General features: G+C 42.7%; 2 protein-coding genes and 1 non-coding gene across 6 annotated transcripts; all 3 read left to right on the top strand.

The window, feature by feature from the left end:
• Positions 1 to 103: 103 nt before the first annotated feature.
• Positions 104 to 4,134, top strand: LOC115128547 (ras-related protein Rab-39B-like). Its single transcript, XM_029658466.2, has 2 exons — positions 104 to 420; positions 1,520 to 4,134. The coding sequence occupies exons 1-2, from the start codon at positions 206 to 208 to the stop codon at positions 1,953 to 1,955; spliced, it is 651 nt and encodes a 216-aa protein (XP_029514326.1). The 5' UTR covers positions 104 to 205; the 3' UTR covers positions 1,956 to 4,134.
• A 2,365-nt stretch (positions 4,135 to 6,499) lies between these two features.
• Positions 6,500 to 6,635, top strand: LOC115129100 (U11 spliceosomal RNA). The gene has a single exon (XR_003863622.2). It is a non-coding gene; the product is annotated as a U11 spliceosomal RNA (small nuclear RNA).
• Positions 6,636 to 6,828: 193 nt separating this feature from the next.
• Positions 6,829 to 16,601, top strand: LOC115128546 (glucocorticoid modulatory element-binding protein 1-like). 4 transcript variants are annotated; one of them, XM_029658463.2, is made up of 10 exons: positions 6,829 to 6,956; positions 7,947 to 8,091; positions 8,291 to 8,337; positions 8,430 to 8,551; positions 9,011 to 9,114; positions 9,384 to 9,532; positions 9,841 to 9,978; positions 11,786 to 11,923; positions 12,305 to 12,442; positions 12,699 to 16,601. In XM_029658463.2, exons 2-10 carry the CDS (start codon positions 7,961 to 7,963, stop codon positions 13,667 to 13,669), a joined length of 1,938 nt encoding a protein of 645 aa, XP_029514323.2. In that variant the 5' UTR covers positions 6,829 to 6,956; positions 7,947 to 7,960; the 3' UTR covers positions 13,670 to 16,601. The 4 variants fall into 4 exon arrangements, with proteins under 4 accessions (XP_029514323.2, XP_029514322.2, XP_064873870.1 ...); XM_029658462.2 differs by having other exon boundaries at positions 6,830 to 6,956; positions 7,944 to 8,091; XM_065017798.1 differs by lacking the exon at positions 6,829 to 6,956 and adding an exon at positions 7,003 to 7,246 and having other exon boundaries at positions 7,944 to 8,091.
• The last annotated feature ends 1,352 nt before the right edge of the window (positions 16,602 to 17,953 follow it).

Below are 17,953 nucleotides of genomic sequence, written 5' to 3'. Positions count from 1 at the left end.
AGGCCCTATAATAAAGCCCGTGCATGGACCTGGGTAGGTAGCCTATCACATGACTGCAGCACTATCGCTCTTTGCTCGCTGGCGCTCCCATCTCTGTCTGACCAGAAGGCAGTAGGCAGCAGCAGTCACTGGCTTTGTAAACATAACGTGCTGCGCAGCTTTGTTTCGGAACCACCACCATTGTGGGTCTCTCTCTAGCCATGTCATGGATATTTTGTGGCAATATCAGTTCAGGATAATTTTGCTCGGAGACTCGACGGTAGGGAAATCGTCTTTGCTGAAACGGTTTACAGATGGAATTTACAGCGATGTAGCGGATCCAACGGTCGGTGTGGATTTTTATGCCCGTTCGCTAGACATTGAGCAAGGGATTAAAATCAAGCTTCAACTGTGGGACACGGCTGGACAGGAACGATTCAGGTGAGATGTAGACAATAAATGTTATCCTAGGCCTATATCTGTTATCAATAATCTGTTGACAAGATCATGTAATTCATTATTTCCATCAGTATAAATTAACCGATTTGTAACAAATAAGTAACACGCACCAGCCCTCACGATATCTATTGTGATTGGTTTACAATTTTTGGTGAATAACAGTGGAGAAAAATATTTGTTTTTATTGTCTCTCTAGTATCCCACAGAGAAACGAGGTCAGTCATCGTCAGTCATGTTTTACCCTATGACTGTAATAACGGAGGCCCCTTACTCCAATCTTCATTATAAAAACAGTCACCAAATTGTGGCGCATCATCAGTTACATTCATTCACTGATGATGGGCAACAACCTCGCCTTGATATTGTTTTGTGTAATACACTAATTAAATATCCTTTTATAATATAATGATGAGAAGGTTTTTATCTTTGGATGGAGTACACTCAAATCCAGTTATTCTGTAAGTGTCGTTTGTTGCTGCTGAGATGGCCTGTAAATCCGCAGGCATGTCTCTCTCTCTCTATTACATACATGTTGTAATGTGCCTCATTGTAGCCTAGTCTGCAATGCCCGGACATGTACAGTAGCCATCCAGGAGCCAGTATATTGTAGTTGAAAAGAACATGTAAACAACATAATTCATTATCCACTGATGCCTGTAGTCTCAGATACAATTCCTCTAAGATCATTATAACTGTGTTTGCAGACTGCTCTCAGATCTCCCTTTCCTCTTGAAGCCAAACCTGCATGTCTCTGACAGAATATTATGGAAGAAAGACTGTTTTCCCCTAGGAGGGTCACAGTACACACCTAAAATAGATTCTCAGTGGCATGAATTAACTGTCTCTACAGGTCTGTACTGTTAGTTATTGTTCCTTTGTAAGCCACAAGTTATCTTTTTCCCTGGACCTGCAAGGAGTCGTGGATCTTGTTATGCTGTTTTGCCAACTCCTGTATGGCTATTGTCATGCTATGAGTGTAGTTCGGTTCAGAGTTACACTGAGATTCAAGTCAGCATTGTTTAAATTCACGTTTCACTATGGGTCAGAGCTGAATTGTAACATCTCCTACTCCATCTTCCAGGTCCATCACTACTTCCTACTACCGTAACTCAGTGGGCGGGCTCCTCGTGTTCGACCTGACCAATCGCAAGACCTTTGACCACGTGAGAGAGTGGCACAAGGAAGTGAGCGAGCACATTCTGCCGCACCACATGGTCTACATTCTGATTGGCCACAAAAGCGACCTAAACAAGGACCGGAAGGTGACGCGGGACGAGGCTGAGCAGCTGGCGGCAGAGATGGGGATCCGCTATGTGGAGACATCGGCTAAGTGCAACAGCAACGTGGACCGGGCCTTCCAGCTGCTCAGCAGGGACATCTATGAGCTGATGAAGATGGGGGAGATCACCACGAGGGACGGATGGGATGGGGTAAAGAGCGGCCTCACCACGGGGGTCCTGTACCCGGGCGAAGAGGACATTGAGGTGGAGCCAAGGGAGAGGAGCTGCAACTGCTGAGAGACTGAGCCTCAATCTCTGACCCCTGACCTCATCCATGGTCATGTTCATTAGGCACCAAATGGAAGAAAACGGACTGAAAAAGAGAGGGACTACTTGGAATTGTCCAATAAGATTTTTATTTTCCATTGCGAAACGTTTTAGAAAACGTGTTCCAATATGTGCCCTAATAAACACGACTCATGTCTCCACTGTTGTTCCCCCTCTCTTATCTCCACAAGTATCTCACATTGTCTCACAGTTTAGTCAGTTTCCCATCGAAATTAAGCCACAGTCTAAAGTGAGGCCCTTGTCCTATGACATCATCATCACACGTCCACGTGTCACCTTATGCTTAGTGTAGATAGGATGCCAGTCCCCTCTGTATCAGTTCCTACAGAGGTCAGGATGGGGCTGTTTTCTGATGGGAGTACACAATACACATCCTGTAGTATACATCTTGATGTGACAAAAGCTTCTCTACAAACACAAAAGTCTGAGTCTTTAGGCCAAACACTAGTGTAAATCCTTGCAGTGGAAAAGCATCATACATGTACATGCTAAACGTACAAACATTTGCATCACCTGGGTAGCTTTGGGCTCAGTTAGGTAAGACAGACACAGAGGCTGCATTTTCACAGGCAGACAATTCTGATATTTTGCCCAATTATTGTTCATTTGGCCAATGAGAAAAGGCCTTTTGCCAATAAGTGGGCAAAAGATCAGAATTGGGCTGCAGCCAGAGACACCTGTATGAGAGCGATCAGGCCTTGAGTTATTCCAGTACATACCCTATTCATTCCTGGATGCCCTTTGCTGCCACAGGAGTTACTGGAGTCTCAAGCAAGCGAGGGTCAGGACTTGCGGACAATGCATTATTGTGGTCTGGCATCACTCCCATTACGTTGTTGTTGGTTGGCTCTGCGTGTGTGTGTGTGTGTGTGTGCATATGTCGTTGCTCTGCCTGCAGTCCCCTGAGACTGTACATCATGTTCGGTATGGTTAGCTCTGGTGTTAAAAGGTCACTGATAATAGGCAGGGAGAATAAACTGTACTCTATATGTGTCACCACGACCCCCCATCCGCTGCTAATCAATATGGTCCTGTAGACTACTAATCTAAGTAAGTGCACATAAGCCAAATCATTTTCATGTTGTGAACTTCCTGAGTAATGTTTTCAACATTTTTAAAAACATATCTATCATTTGTAGTACATTGCTGAAGCCACAAACAATTTGGTAGTCACTCTTTGTATTTGAATACTATATGGCATATTAAAAACAAAACAAACCTTCCAAGGTGGGAAAACCACACCAAACAATTTTCCTTTAATTGGAGAGAGGTATTGGCTGACTTTAAGACTGCTCACATGGGGCTTTTGTTGCCTTAATAACAATTTATTGGCATTATTACATTATCTGGTTGAGAACATGACATTTTGGCCCTAATGGCTTCCATGCTCCATCAGAATGGATCCGATATCAAGACAGACAGAATTTTGCACTGCTCTGTCTATAGTCCCTTTCTGCTTGCAGAGAGGCACAGGAAGATAACTCTAGTTTCCTTTGGCTACTACCTCTATACAGCAAACCCCAGTGCAGATAACATTTGCGCTGAGACTTGGCTGTAGATTCTGGTGTTACCATAGGAGTGTACAGCCATGGCTCAGGGCCTAGATAACAGCTCACTTTGCCTGGTTCCTCCTACCTCCCTCCTTCCTTCCCCTCAGCTCACCTTGTCCACCTCTCACCAGCACCACACCTCACCAGACATTTCACACACTGTAGATGACAGGAGAGACATTGTGCATTCAGCAACAGTGGCTTTATAGGATATTGTGTTCTATGTTGGTTTTGTGTTTTAGTGGTCATTGGGCAATGTCCAGGAGCATCCGGGCTGTATCATGGCCATGCGACTTGACTTGTTGAAAGGAATGTCTAACTAACTAACTTTTGTAAGCCTTTACATACATTCTGGCAAACAACTTACAAAGCCTCAGCAAACAATTTCTTGACAACAGTATGTGTTTTTGTCTACATACAGTCCTTATGTTTTGCCTCTTGCTTTACAAAGTCTGATGCAAACATAGTTTAGTTGTTCCCGCACTCATGGGTTTAACCAGGTTTATAGTTATGCCGTGGTCCGTTTTTTTCAGCTCCAGTGAACATTCACAGACTTTGATTAAACCTCTGTTATCACAGGTCATAACCCATGTCTCATTTCTTTCAAAGTTGAATCAGTTGGATAACTAATATCTATGACACTCTGTATTGATCACATGTTCTTGTTACGGTAAGGAAGGACACATCCACAAAGAGAAGGCAATACCGAGGCCTAGGGAGAAGAGACATACCCTTTAAATGAACAAAAACAGTCTGCCTGGGAATGTATAGAAATGGAGAATTATGTTTTTCAGACATGGTTTCAGAGGTATGATCATGTAGGCTGCTGTCTGTTTGGTCATCGCAATTTAACTCCTTTTGAAAAGCAGCAAATGTTTCCATTCTAATCCACAAAGGAAGTTAAAGTCAAATCATGTTCCTTATAGTACGTACCTCTTTCATTTTTCAGCTTTGTGTGTAATTTATAAAAGTTTTTTTTTGTACAGCTGTATTTTTAATGCTTATAATAATGATAATTTGTGCTGTAATACAGCTGCTTGTCAGTGAATGCAACATATTCCTGATCACTGAATTTAATACGGATTCTTATTCTATTGTTACATGAGATATGAAGAAAACAGGAAATAGCAAGCTGTGGTGATGATGATGCCGATGACGGTCTATGAAAAAGGTGTATCTGGAGAAATGCCCATGTCACTGAGATGGAGCACCAGCTATATTCAACAGCCTAATCAGGCTCAAGGACTTGAAAGAAGAGATTGAGCTTGGTTCTTGGATCTTGACACATTGCCAGTCGAACTAGAAAAGTTTAGATTTGAGATTTTAATAATTGATATTTTAGAAAGTGTTGATTATAAGTAATAAGTGGCAATTTTCATTGTGATGATAGTTATATCATAATACTGTAACTCAAATATCAATCGACAAAACAATCTATTTAGGTCCATGATAGTACAACAACATATGACAAATCACTAATGCATTTTTCTTGCAAATTCTGTTTTTTGGCAAGCTTAGAACTAGACATAGCATCACAGCAGTGCAGTTGATGCCTCTATTTTGCCTCTGACTAAGTCTGATCACAGTTCACAGCTTGATGGAATAAATGTTATTTATTTTCTATTCTAAATGTTCTGGGCAAGGTACTCTACTGTTAAAGGGGTATTCAGTCAATAAACAACATTATGTCCATGGTGCCATATTATGATTGACCAGCTCCATGCCAGGGTTGTGGCGTCCTCTTTTGGTAACAACAGAACTGCATACCTGACCCACTTAGCTGAATCACAGTGCAAATAAAATACTAAACTTCAACTAATAAACATAAATCTGTGTATGGTAATAATAGTGATGGTGTGTTTTAATTTTCATATGCCTCTGTTGAAAATCAAAAGTGTTAATTGGTATAACTAATCAATATCAACAATAACAGATTAATATCACTTGTGGAAATGAAGCTGTTCACTGATATTGCTTTCACTTGCACCCTCCACTGCTGTCCAAGCTCACCTTTAGAAACCATATATAGACTTATGGTAGAAACAACCGTGGTTCTCAATGAAACATCTGGAGTGAGGAAATGCAGATACACACAAGCTAAAGGTGCAAATTCATTAAAATGACAGTGCAAATCTCTCTGTGCAATTTCTAATGTACATTTAGTTTAGCTGAGCTGTATCATATGGTTTTGTAAGCTGCCAAAATGTGTGATTATTTGATAGGTGATGAAAGATAAAATAAATGTTATGTTAAATTAAAGAAAGACTTGATTCATTTATATGATCATATCTTTTTAAAGTTAATTATTTTATTAAAGTGACAGTAAAGGTATTTTGTGAGCCTACTGAGCATGGATTTTGGGCCTGGTACCGAGTCTAGATTGGTCTAGATCAGAGATGGGAAAGGGACCAATAATAGCACAATTAAATCAATTGATGAGATCCTATTTTTTGTGGACCCCAATCAAAGTTTCCCATTCCGGAATGATTGACCCCTAGAGGTGTGTCCCAACAATCTCACATTTTTTCTGAAGTGTGCATTTGTTCCCTTCATGGATTTGAAATAAATTAATGGTATATGGATGGAAACGCCAGTACACCGATCCAATATTTGTACATTTGCGGGGGAGTCGTGAACAAGTACACACTTCAGGCGGAATGGGACGCAGAGGGTAGGTGGTAGTGTCGATTTGGAATAAAATTGTAAATTCAGCCTATCTATCCCACGATGCTTTGCGTCAGGAAAAATTACAGATAAATGAAATTAATTCTGTTTGATTCAATGCTATCTCTTGTTTTGTCATCTAAAATATTATTTACATATTTAACCCAACTGAAAATCACAAACAGAACATGTTTCGTAAAATAAAGGTAATTATATTCTCTACCCTGACTGAAGTCCCTGTGTTCAGAGAGCAGATTGTAGAACTGTGTATTTTAACGTAAAAAGGGCTTCTGCTATGTTTAGCACAGGGAAGGTAGGGATTCACCACTATTCCTGCGGAATCTATATCAAGAGATTTCGGAAGCATAATTTTTAACTTCTGGGGTTGCGAATGAACGTGAATCTTTGCGCCCCAATTTATTGTACAAATAAAGTATTGATTAATTGTTGTGCGACGCCTGTACAAACAGACAGGTCTGTGCCACTGGACCACAAAATTACATATTCAATTGCTAAAGCAGGTCGTAACCCGAACGTCTGTGAAATAAGTGATGATTGCTGTCAAAACATTTTTTTTACAGTGACTGATTGTCAACAGGCTTGTGTTTTATGTTTGACCTATTTTGGGGGAAGCAGCATGCATGACTGGCGAGCCGCGCTATATCTCAGGAAGTGTAACTGCTCGAAGTGCGCATGCCCAGCAGCTTGTAGGGATGTATTCGACTTCGTAAAAACGGTAAGGAAAATCAGAACGATGGTTTTGTAATTTTAGGTTTATTCGGATTATAAGGGCGAACTGATTTATATGCTAGGCAATGTCTATCTCCACGTAGAGTTTGGTATTTGTAAAGGGGCAACACCCCGGGCTCGCTCAGAATGGCGGGGCAACGCCGTCGTCGCGTTGTTGTTTTCGTGTACGTGCTGCCGCACAGGGACGTAATTTTGAGGGAGCGGAGAAAAGGAAATAGTTGAACGAACGGGCGCACGCTTGTTCAGAAAAAAGCGTCACGTAACCGCCGTCACTATGTAAATATCCAAGGTGGCTAGTAACAGCTCAGCCTTCGGTTGCTTAAGCTCAAAACCTCTGCCCAAAGTCTATTACTTTAGTTAGCCTAGCCATCTTGCTAGCAAGATAGTACATTGTCATTGCAAGGGCGTTAGCCGTTCATATATACCTCACTGGTGTAGGCTATTCGGGCAAATGGTGCATTAGCAGCTAGCTATCAATGTTAGACCTGATCTTATGACTAACTAATGCACCACACTGCCCATACCCATAGAAACGTTGTTAGTAGAAAAATAGTGAAAACTTGCCGTGCATAAAGCTTAACTAGTAGCTAGCTAACGCAACGTTTCTGTTGGTATGGGCAGTGCAGTACACTAGTTTCAGTTAGGAGATCCGGTGTAACAATAGCTAGCTATTAGTTAAAAGTTATGCACGGCAAGTTAGTAACCATGATGTGCCCCCTTTTCTAAATATGACAGAATAACTGAGTAACACTTTGGAGTTTAAAATGCTGAAAAGCCATAGTCATTGGCTGGAACTTTGAGGCAATTGAATCTGTTTATGGGCACGGTCAGCCCTAAGGGCATCTTATCCAGATTCTGCCTTGTCGAGTCTGTCCTCCTGTAGTCTCTCCCCTCCTCTCTTCTCTCTATTATTATAATCTACTGTATTTGTAACCATTGTGCTCTTCTTCCCTATACTCACCTGGGCATTCAGTAGGCTACTCTGGGAGGATGGCACAAACCGAGGTGACAACGGTCTCTATGGGGGACCTAGTGGTGGTGAAGGCTACTGATGAAGAGAATGGTGATGATGAGGACAGCAACACACAGGTCATCCTCCAGCTACAACCAATCACAGCAGGGTAGGTACACACTGATGTTTACTTGGACCTGATAGGGGAAAAGGGGACAAGACTAGTGTAACAGTTGGTTCGGTGAACCATGCTCACATGATGGCTTCCCAATCTAATTGCCCAGGCTTTAGGTTAGTGAGCTAACATAGTCAGACCCTGCTTTGTTTTTTGCCAACATTTTCATTTGTTGTTTCACTTTCCCTTGCAGTATGGATGAGTCAGGAGAGACAGACACAGCTGTGGAGGCACACCCAGGTAATTGACATATACTAAAATAAATAAACATATATAAATAAACACACTCATAAATAAACAAACAAAGTATATCATAAAAAATGTTCCTTCAGAAGAAGCCACAGTTGATGGGGAGGAGGTAGAGCTGGGTTATCCCATCACATGTGGAGAGTGTAAAGCAGTGCTGCTGGTCAAGAGGTTTGTCTGTCCTGGAATAAACGTCAAATGTGTCAAGGTTAGTCATGGTCATTGTATTTTCTACAGAAATCATCAAGTTTTTCAAATGTTGGTATGCAGAGAAGGAACAGCTCAGCCTGCCAGCTATTGATATACTTATAATCCTGTTTGTACAATGTCAGCAGAAGAGATTGTCACATACCATTTAATATATGCAATTTAGCAGACATTTTCATCCAAAGCCACTTAGTCTTGTGTGCATACATTTTACTTCTGAGTGACCCCAGGAATCAAACTCACAACCATGGCATTGCTAACACCATGCTCTACCAACTGAGCCATATAGGACCAGTTGTTTGCTTTAACAATGCCTTAGACATCGGTTGAATGTTTCTCATTGGCCAGTTGTTTCTTTGCTGTCTCCTTTCTAATAAGGTGGTGTAGGTATATGATTGTAATCCCAGTGAACAGGTATGGTTCCTTTCTAAACTCTCACAATAACATCTGCCCCATACAGTATGAAGACCAACTGATCAGTCCCAAGCAGTTTGTCCACATGTCTGGGAAGGCTACACTGAAGGACTGGAAAAGAGCTATCCGGATGGGAGGGGTCATGCTCAGGTGAAGAGTAGAGTTGACCAGTCCCAAATTAACCCCTGCCCTCTAGCCCCAAAGCACTTGTGCAGAGATCTGAGATCATTTGATAGACAGACATAATCTAGAGGTAGTTTGAAGTTAGAGAGGTGGACCAGAAACTGGAGGGTTGCCAGTTAGGATCCCAGGTCTGAGGGGAAAATCAACCCGAGGTGATTGATGTAGACGATGTGTCCCTTCTCTTCCCTCTGTCTTTCTTCACTCTTGTCCTTTATCTAATAATCTCTCTCCTTCAGGAAGATGATGGACTCGGGTCAGCTAGACTTTTATGAACACAGCACTCTGTGCACCAACACATGTCGTAGCACCAAGTTTGACCTGCTGATCAACAACACACGCTTCCCCCCTGACGGCAGCGGACTCACCACGCCCACCTCCTCACAAGGTGAGACCAGACACACCCCTCACTGAGGGCTGTAAAGATCTCAGGTTGTCTGTAGCAAAACAATTTATCAGGCAGTTATTTTCTGTAAGGGACCTTTTAATCCTATTTTCTCCCATTTTAACTTATTTTTTAATTGGTGATATCGTACACATGTCCATTAACTTGACATTTTCATTGGGATATATACACAAGTTTGGAATACAGTATCAGCAAATAAGCATCCAGGACCAGAAACATCTGTTTTATTTTGTGTATTGAATATTGTAAGTAGTGTAGCTGACCATGTCTCTCCCCTGTTGGACATGTAGCCCAGGTGGTGATAGGTAATGGTGGCCAGGTTGCCATGACAACAGAGGAGAGGTCAGATGTTCTGACTGGAACAATGGAGTGGAGTTCAGGGGCTGTAGCCATGGAGACAGAGAAGAAGGAAACCAGTGAGATATCAGGTGTGTTCTTCACCCAAACAGCTCCCACTAGTGACTATTTACAGTAGTTACACTCACAACTCTGTCAAATATATTGAACAAAAATATAAATGCGACATGCAACAATTTCATTGATTTTACTGAGTTACAGTTCATATGAGAAAATCAGTCAGTTTAAATAAATAAATTCGGCCCTAATCTGGTGCCCGAGTGGTGCAGCGGTCTAAGGCACTGCATCTCAGTGCTACAGGCGTCACTACAGACCGGTTTGATCCCGGGCTGTATCACAACCGGCCGTGATCGGGAGTCCCATAGGCCGGCGCACAATCGCACCCAGTGTCGTCCGGGTTAGGGGAGAGTTTGGCCGGAGTAGACCGTCATTGTAAAATAAGAATTTGTTCTTTTAAAATGTTTATTTTTTTATTTATTTCACCTTTATTTAACCAGGTAGGCTAGTTGAGAACAAGTTCTCATTTGCAACTGTGACCTGGCCAAGATAAAGCATAGCAATTCGACACATACAACAACACAGAGTTACACATGGAATAAACAAAACATAGTCAATAATACAGTAGAACAAAAGAAAACAAAAAGTCTATATACAGTGAGTGCAAATGAGGTAAGATAAGGGAGTTAAGGCAATAAATAGGCCATAGTGGCGAAGTAATTACAATATAGCAATTAAACACTGGAATGGTAGATGTGCAGAAAATGAATGTGCAAGTAGAGATACTGGGGTGCAAAGGAGCAAGATAAATAAATGAATACTGTATGGGGGATAAGGTAGGTAGATAGATGGGCTTACCATGTACAGGTTCAGTGATCTGTGAGCTGCTCTGACAGCTGCTGCTTAAAGTTAGTGAGGGAGATATGAGTCTCCAGCTTCAGAGATTTTTAACTGACTTGCCTAGTTAAGTAAAGGTTAAATAAATAAAAAATATCTATAAAAAAATATATGGATTTCACATGACTGAGAACACCGATATGCATCTGTTGGTCACATATACCTTTAAAAAAACTCACAATATTTTTATGTATTCATATTGCCATTGATAAAATACAATTGTGTTTGTTTGTAACTTATGCCTGCCCATAACATAACTCCACCGCCACCATGGGGCACTTCACGACGTTGACAATAGCAAACTCCTCGCACACACCAGGGGTCTGCGCTTTGAAGCCGTTTGGCCGTACTGCCAAATTCTCTAAAACGATGTTGGAGGTGGCTTATGGTAGAGAAATAAACATGCAATAGCTCTGGTGGACATTCCTGCTGTCAGCATTTATTGTCCCCAGCACAAGGGGCACCTGTGTAATGATTATGCTGTTTAATCAGCTTCTTGATATGCCACACCTGTTAGCTGGATGGATTATCTTGGCAAAGGAGAAATGCTCAGTAACAGGTATGTAAACAAATTTGTGCTCAAAACCTGAGAGAAATTTTTGCATATGGAACATTTCTGGGATCTTTTATTTCAGCTCATGAAACATGGGACCAATACTTTACATGTTGCATTTATATTTTTGTTCAATGTAGTTTTCTGGTCATTAGTCTTGTATCAATCTAAGGTTCGTACCTGGGTCAAATACATTATGTCAGATACTTGCTATTGGGTGCCATTGGATTAGCTCGACCGGTAAAATGGAACCAATGGAATAATCCCCAAAGTGCAAACTCTGCCCACCCTATATGCTGGTCAAGCTAAACCAACCACATCACAAGTATGTGACATGTAATTGACTTAAGGTCTTTCTCATCTCTCTCTACCTTGTTACTCAAATGGCATATAAACTACTTTGAACTCTGCTGTGTCCTTTGTTCCCCCAGAAGAGACATTGAACTTCTGGAAAGGCATAGCTGACGTGGGCCTGATGGGGGAGGTGGTAGACAACATCAGGACAGAGCTGTTGGAGATGCTGAGAGGAGTGCAGCTACGCAGCGAGCAGGCTGCCCTGCAGGACGCGGGTGGGTACTGGCACCTAAGACACAGGGAATAGGGTACATTCTAAGGGTATATGCATGGTGTCACACAGGTGCAATGTTGGTTTCTGTTGATCAAGTCTGGGGATTAAATAAAGTAAAGTCTACATTATGGGTCTTTTGTGGGGCATCCCCCAAAATAGGGGACACATTTTAAGTCTTGTTGAATTGTCTTACTTTAGTAAGTGAATAAAGTTTACACTTATTTGTTTTGATTAATTAATTGATTGACTGATGATGTGTTGTTACAGACGATATGAGGGAGTGAGGGGGGTGGTGGATGGATGTGTTGTAAGCGACCCTGTGATTGGTTGATGGATGTGTTGTTACTGACCATGTGATTGGTTGCCCACTGATGGATCTCAGATTCCTGTCTGGTAGAGGTGGCAGTGTTGAGTAACCTGGCCCAGGTGTTTGGCCTGCTGGACTCAGTCAAACACATCCTGAATGTAAGGAGAGAACAGACTGACCCTGGAGAGGAGCAGGTCATTAGCACACTGACCAGTGAGTAATGTTCAATTCAGTAACTTCAGGCAGAGGAAGGGAGATTGAGATATGTATATAAATATTCCTATGATGTTTTGGATCATTTCCATTTTAGTCATATTATTTAATGTCAATGGTCAGGAAACAAAAAAGCCAAGTCTACATTAAATAGTAAAGATGGACCTGTATTGGATCTGGCCTCAAACTTGCTAATTGGTACGGTTGATTACTGTAGAGCTCAATCTGAGTCATTTCTGACCTCTGATCTCCACAGACCTGGAGCTGCAGCTGGAGGAACAGAGACGACAGCAGCACTTCAGAGCTCAGCTCTGCCACCCCCAGCCCGACAACAACATCAGTCACACCCCAGGAGGCAAACCCACCAAGCCCAAGGCCAAACGACCTCGCTTGCAACGGCCAGCCTCCACCACCCTCCTCACCTCTTCCCTCTCCCAGCCCCAGACAGCCACCCTGCAGCCCCAGCAGTTCACTGTACTTTCCCCCATTTCATTCTCTTCCATGGGCCAGCCCTTCTCCCTGTCTGGCCTGTCAGGCCTCCCTATGGCCACGCTGGGTCAACAGAACAACACGGTGACCCTCCACACCCTACCCGCTGGCACCCAGACCTTCACCCAATACATCACCACCATGGTTGGGGCCGACGGCAAGACTGAGACCGTGACCCTCCAACCATCCCAAGGGCTGACGCTGGTGGGCACCACCCTCCAGGACCCAAGTCAGCTGGGAGGAACCATGATGAGTCCCTTGGAGCTGGTCCAACTCACCCAGGGAGGGGTGACCGTCAGTGGGGAGATGATGGTTGAGCAGCCCATGGGCCAAGTTGTGGAGAGTGGGCCAATGGTACTCTACCAGGAAGGGATGATACAGGAGGGATTGGTGGAGGGAGTAGAGGACAAGAGCCAGGCACAAACGACAGTGACCGAGATTGACCCTGCCCCGGTTGACCAGACCATGGGGGCGGTAATGGAGCTACAGCTGGCCCAAGAAGGAAAGACTGAGGTTGGGGAGGAGGGTTCCGCCATGGTCGTCCATGGTGGGATGGATGTGACCATTGTCTCGGAGGAGGGGAAGGGAGGGGAGGGAATGGTGGTTCAGGGGGAGGTTCTCGAAGCTGGGCAGCAGAGCCAGGTAGAAGGGGTAGAGCTGGATGCTAACGGGCAGATCTCATGCCTAAGGATAATGGTGATCGAGGAGGAGACTCGGGAAGAGGACCAGGTCAAATGACCCAGCTCTGCTCTGCAGACAGAGACAATACCCTCTCCTCTCCATGTTGCCATGTGAGACAGTAGGGATGGACTATCCTGGTTCCATATATGTTTGTGCTGTCTTGCCAACTCTCTGTGACAATGATCATAAGAGCTGGAAAAACAGCACAAACAGAGGGTGGACTCATTGACAGAACATAAAAGAGCATGCAGGCAGACTTGTGGTGTGAGTAAGTGTTTGGATTATGCTATTTACACAGAGAGATGCCAAAGACCTTTCCTTCTTAGAGAAGCTGTGGTCCTTAGCAGCTAGGCCAGGGTGTCCATTATTTTCATTGTTGTTTCGGTCATTTTTATCAAAACGACAACACAGGCAGGTATCTTATGTTGTTTGTTTTGTAACACGTGTGTTACCCTTTTGGGTGTGTGTGTGTGGGGCTAGAGGTCTACTGTGGGATGACAGCAACAGTTATAAGACAATAAAGTCTGCTCTATATTTCTTTCATTAAATAGAAAGCATACCACTCCTCCTCTGTGCAGCTTTTGGGATTAAGTCTTTTCTGCAGTTTTTGTAAAACAAAACAAAGATAATATGTTGAGCTCACTGTTGTCAGTTCTGTGAATCGACACATTGTATTCTTCACTGGACGCCTTTTCTTTTCAAGATTTGCATAATTTTTCACATGATTGTCTGTATGGCGATAAATGCAGTAGATGTACAGTATCAGTCAAAAATTTGGACACACCTACTCATTCAAAGGTTTTTCTTTATTTTTACTATTTTCTACATTGTAGAATAATAGTGAATACATCAAAACTATGAAATAACACATGGAATCATGTAGTAACCAAAAAAGTATTAAACAAATCAAAATATATTTGAGATTCTTCCAAGTAGCCACCCTCTGCCTTGATGACAGCTTTACACACTCTTGACATACTCTCAACCAGCTTCACCTGGAATGCTTTTCCAAGGAGTTTCCACATATGCTGAGCACATGCTGAGCACTTGTTGACTGCTTTTCCTTCACTCTGCGGTCCAACTCATCCCAAACCATCTCAATTGGGTTGAGGTCGGGTGATTGTGGAGGCCAGGTCATCTGATGCAGCACTCCATCACTCTCATTCTTGATCAAATAGTCCTTACACAGCCTGGAGGTGTGTTGGGTCATTGTCCTGTTAAAAAGCAAATGATAGTCCCACTAAGCTTAAACCAGATGGGATGGCGTACCGCTGCAGAATGATGTGGTAGCCATGCTGGTTAAGTGTGCTTGAATTCTAAATAAATCACTGACAGTGTCACCAGCAAAGCACCATCACACCTCCTCCATGCTTCATAGTGGGAACCACACATGCAGAGATGATCTGTTGACCTACTGTGCTTCTCACAAAGACACGTCGATTGGAACTAAAAATCTAAAATCTGGACTCATCAGACCAAAGGACAGATTTCCACTGGTGTAATGTCAATTGTTTGTGTTTCTTGGCCCAAGCAAGTCTCTTCTTATTATTTAGTAGTGGTTTCTTTGCAGCAATTCAACCATGAAGGGCTGATTCACACAGTCTCCTCTGAACAGTTGATGTTGAGATGTGTCTGTTATTTGAACCTATCCTCTGCTGCAGAGGTAACTCTGGGTCTTGCCATAATATGGACTTGGTATTTTACCAAATAAGGCTATCTTCTGTATACCACCCCTACTTTGTAACAATACGACTGATTGGCTCAGACACATTAAGAAGGAAAGAAATTCTACAATTAACTTTTAACAAGGCACATCTGTTAATTGAAATGCATTCCAGGTGACTACCTCATGAAGCTGGTTGAGAGAATGCCAAGAGTGTGCAAAGCTGTCATCAAGGCAAAGGATGGCTACTTTGAAGAATTGTTAAACACTTTTTTGGTTATTACATGATTCCATATGTGTTATTTCATAGTTTTGATGTCTTCACTATTAGTTTCCAATGTAGAAAATAGTTGTAAAAAATTAAGAAAAACCCTTGAATGAGTAGGTGTGTCCAAACCTTTAACTGGTACTGTATATGCAAGTTCCATAGAGAACAACACATTTCTCTCCATTGCATTTTCTTTCTCTGTTTATGATTTTTAGTGTGTGGTTATTTTTCCTCACAAGTTTAATAGATATAAATGGACCTAAAGTTAAAGTATGACTAAGATGGTTATTTATGTAAGTCAAAGTAGAATCACAGGGACTCCAATGTCAAGCTGAACAAAATGCTGTTAACACTTTAGGTAGGGGGTATACATACGGCATTCATAACACCTTTATGAAAACATTCATAACAATTCACTAGCCTACGGATATTGTTGCACTCGTTTTGTCTAGGGGTCCTAGGCATAGTTACATGGTCTGTAACCTGAATTAATATTTGCATTTATGTGAGAAATCAGTGTTTGAGGCGGCAGGTAGCCTAGCTGTTGAAGGCGTTCGGACAGTAACAGAATGGACGCTGGTTCAAATCCCTGAGCCAACTAGGTGAAACATATGCCGATGTGCCCTTGAGCAAGGCACTTAACCATAATTGCTCCTGTAAGTTGCTTTGCATAAGAGCGTCTGCTAAAAGACTAAAATGTAAAGCTTGCAGTATCATTCATAACAACCGTCAGAAAGTTTTACCCAAACCGCTGCCCAGCCTAGAACAAAAAACGAAAGTTCTTACTTTGTTTTCTTTACCCATAATAACATGCAAAGTTCCATGATCCTGATTGCTGTCAGACACAGAAGTGCAGTGTTGAGACAGAAATTAATACATCCATTCAATTATTTTGGTCAATGAATGTGAACATACATGCAGGATATTTGAAGCCAACTAATATATATGTAATGACCTGTTCTATAGTTAACCTCTGTTTACTCAAGGCTTGAAAAGTTATTTCCATAATGACTTTGTAATGTGTTTTAATATTAAAATTAAAAGACAAATAAATTGGTGGTGGTTGGTGTGGGTGTGGTGGTTGGTGGTGGTGGGTGTGGTGGTTGGTGTGGGTGTGGTGGTTGGTGTGGTGGTTGGTGTGGTGGTGGTGTGGTGGTTGGTAGTGGTGTGGGTGTGGTGGTTGGTGTGGGTGTGGTGGTGGTGTGGTGGTTGGTGTGGGTGTGGTGGTTGGTAGTGGTTGGTGGTGGGTGGTGGTTGGTGTGGGTGTGGTGGGTGGTGGTTGGTGGGTGGGTGGTGGTTGGTAGTGGTGTGGTGGTGGTTGGTAGTGGTTGGTGTGGGTGTGATGGTTGGTGGGTGGTGGTTGGTGTGGTGGTTGGTAGTGGTGTGGTGGTGGTTGGTAGTGGGTGGTGGTTGGTGTGGGTGTGGTGGTTGGTAGTGGTGTGGTGATTGTTGTGGGTGTGGTGGTTGGGAGCGTACCAGTCACGTTCTGTGGAGGAGGAGATCCAAAGGAGATGGAGATGGATGGATTGGCCACACCCTCTTAAAGCCACCCTCCAACATCACCAGGCAAGCTCTGTACTGGATGCAGCTCGGGACCTCAAACTCAACTCTGGACCTCGAAGTTCAACAGAGCTTTTGAACTGTTCCCTTATAATCAGGGATTGATTTAGACCTGGGACACTAGGTGGGTACAATAAATGATCAGGTATAACAGAATCAGTAGGCACCGGACCTCGTGGGGTAAGAGTTTAATACCCCTGCGCTAGGGAAATAGAAGAGAGGGCATCCACAAAACACCTGGAGGTGAGCGCTTGAAGCAGATACCAAAAGATCTGGCGGGGGGTGGAATGAGCTGGAGAAGCCCAGAACAGAGTGTTATAGAGAGAAGTCGTCAACTGCCTTTGTAGGGTATCAACAGAGGTGTGGACTTGAGTCACATGACTAGGACTTGAGTCACAGATATGATGACTTGCAATTCGACTTTGACTTTAACACCACTGACTCGTGACTTCGACTTGAGCCTTTTGATTCAACCTGACTTGACAAAGTAATAAAAATATAGATATTTTTAAAAGCATTCATGATTTGTGTAAATGTAATATACTAACTATTACTCTTGTTAAAAATATAAAATGGTATTACATTTGGTGAAGAGCACATTATGACTTGTTAAGGACTCGAAACTCAAAGTTTATTACTTGAGACTTGACTTGACCACAAGCCCGTCCTCCCTAATTTAAGTCCCACCAACCTTATGTGGTGGAACTGGCTTCGAGGTCCAGAGTTGAGTTTGAGGGGCCTGCTGTATGCTCCTAAAGAAATGAAGGAAGAAAGTAATGTCATTATATCACCACTAGAGAGCAGTAAAGATCTTTTCATTGTAGGTTGCAGAGTTTGAGTCAAGAATTGC

This window comes from Oncorhynchus nerka, linkage group LG4 (assembly GCF_034236695.1).
Source record: "Oncorhynchus nerka isolate Pitt River linkage group LG4, Oner_Uvic_2.0, whole genome shotgun sequence".
In the NCBI taxonomy this organism is placed as follows: domain Eukaryota; kingdom Metazoa; phylum Chordata; class Actinopteri; order Salmoniformes; family Salmonidae; genus Oncorhynchus; species Oncorhynchus nerka.
Note: the sequence above shows the minus strand (reverse complement) of the source record. Positions and strands in the feature narration are given on the sequence as shown.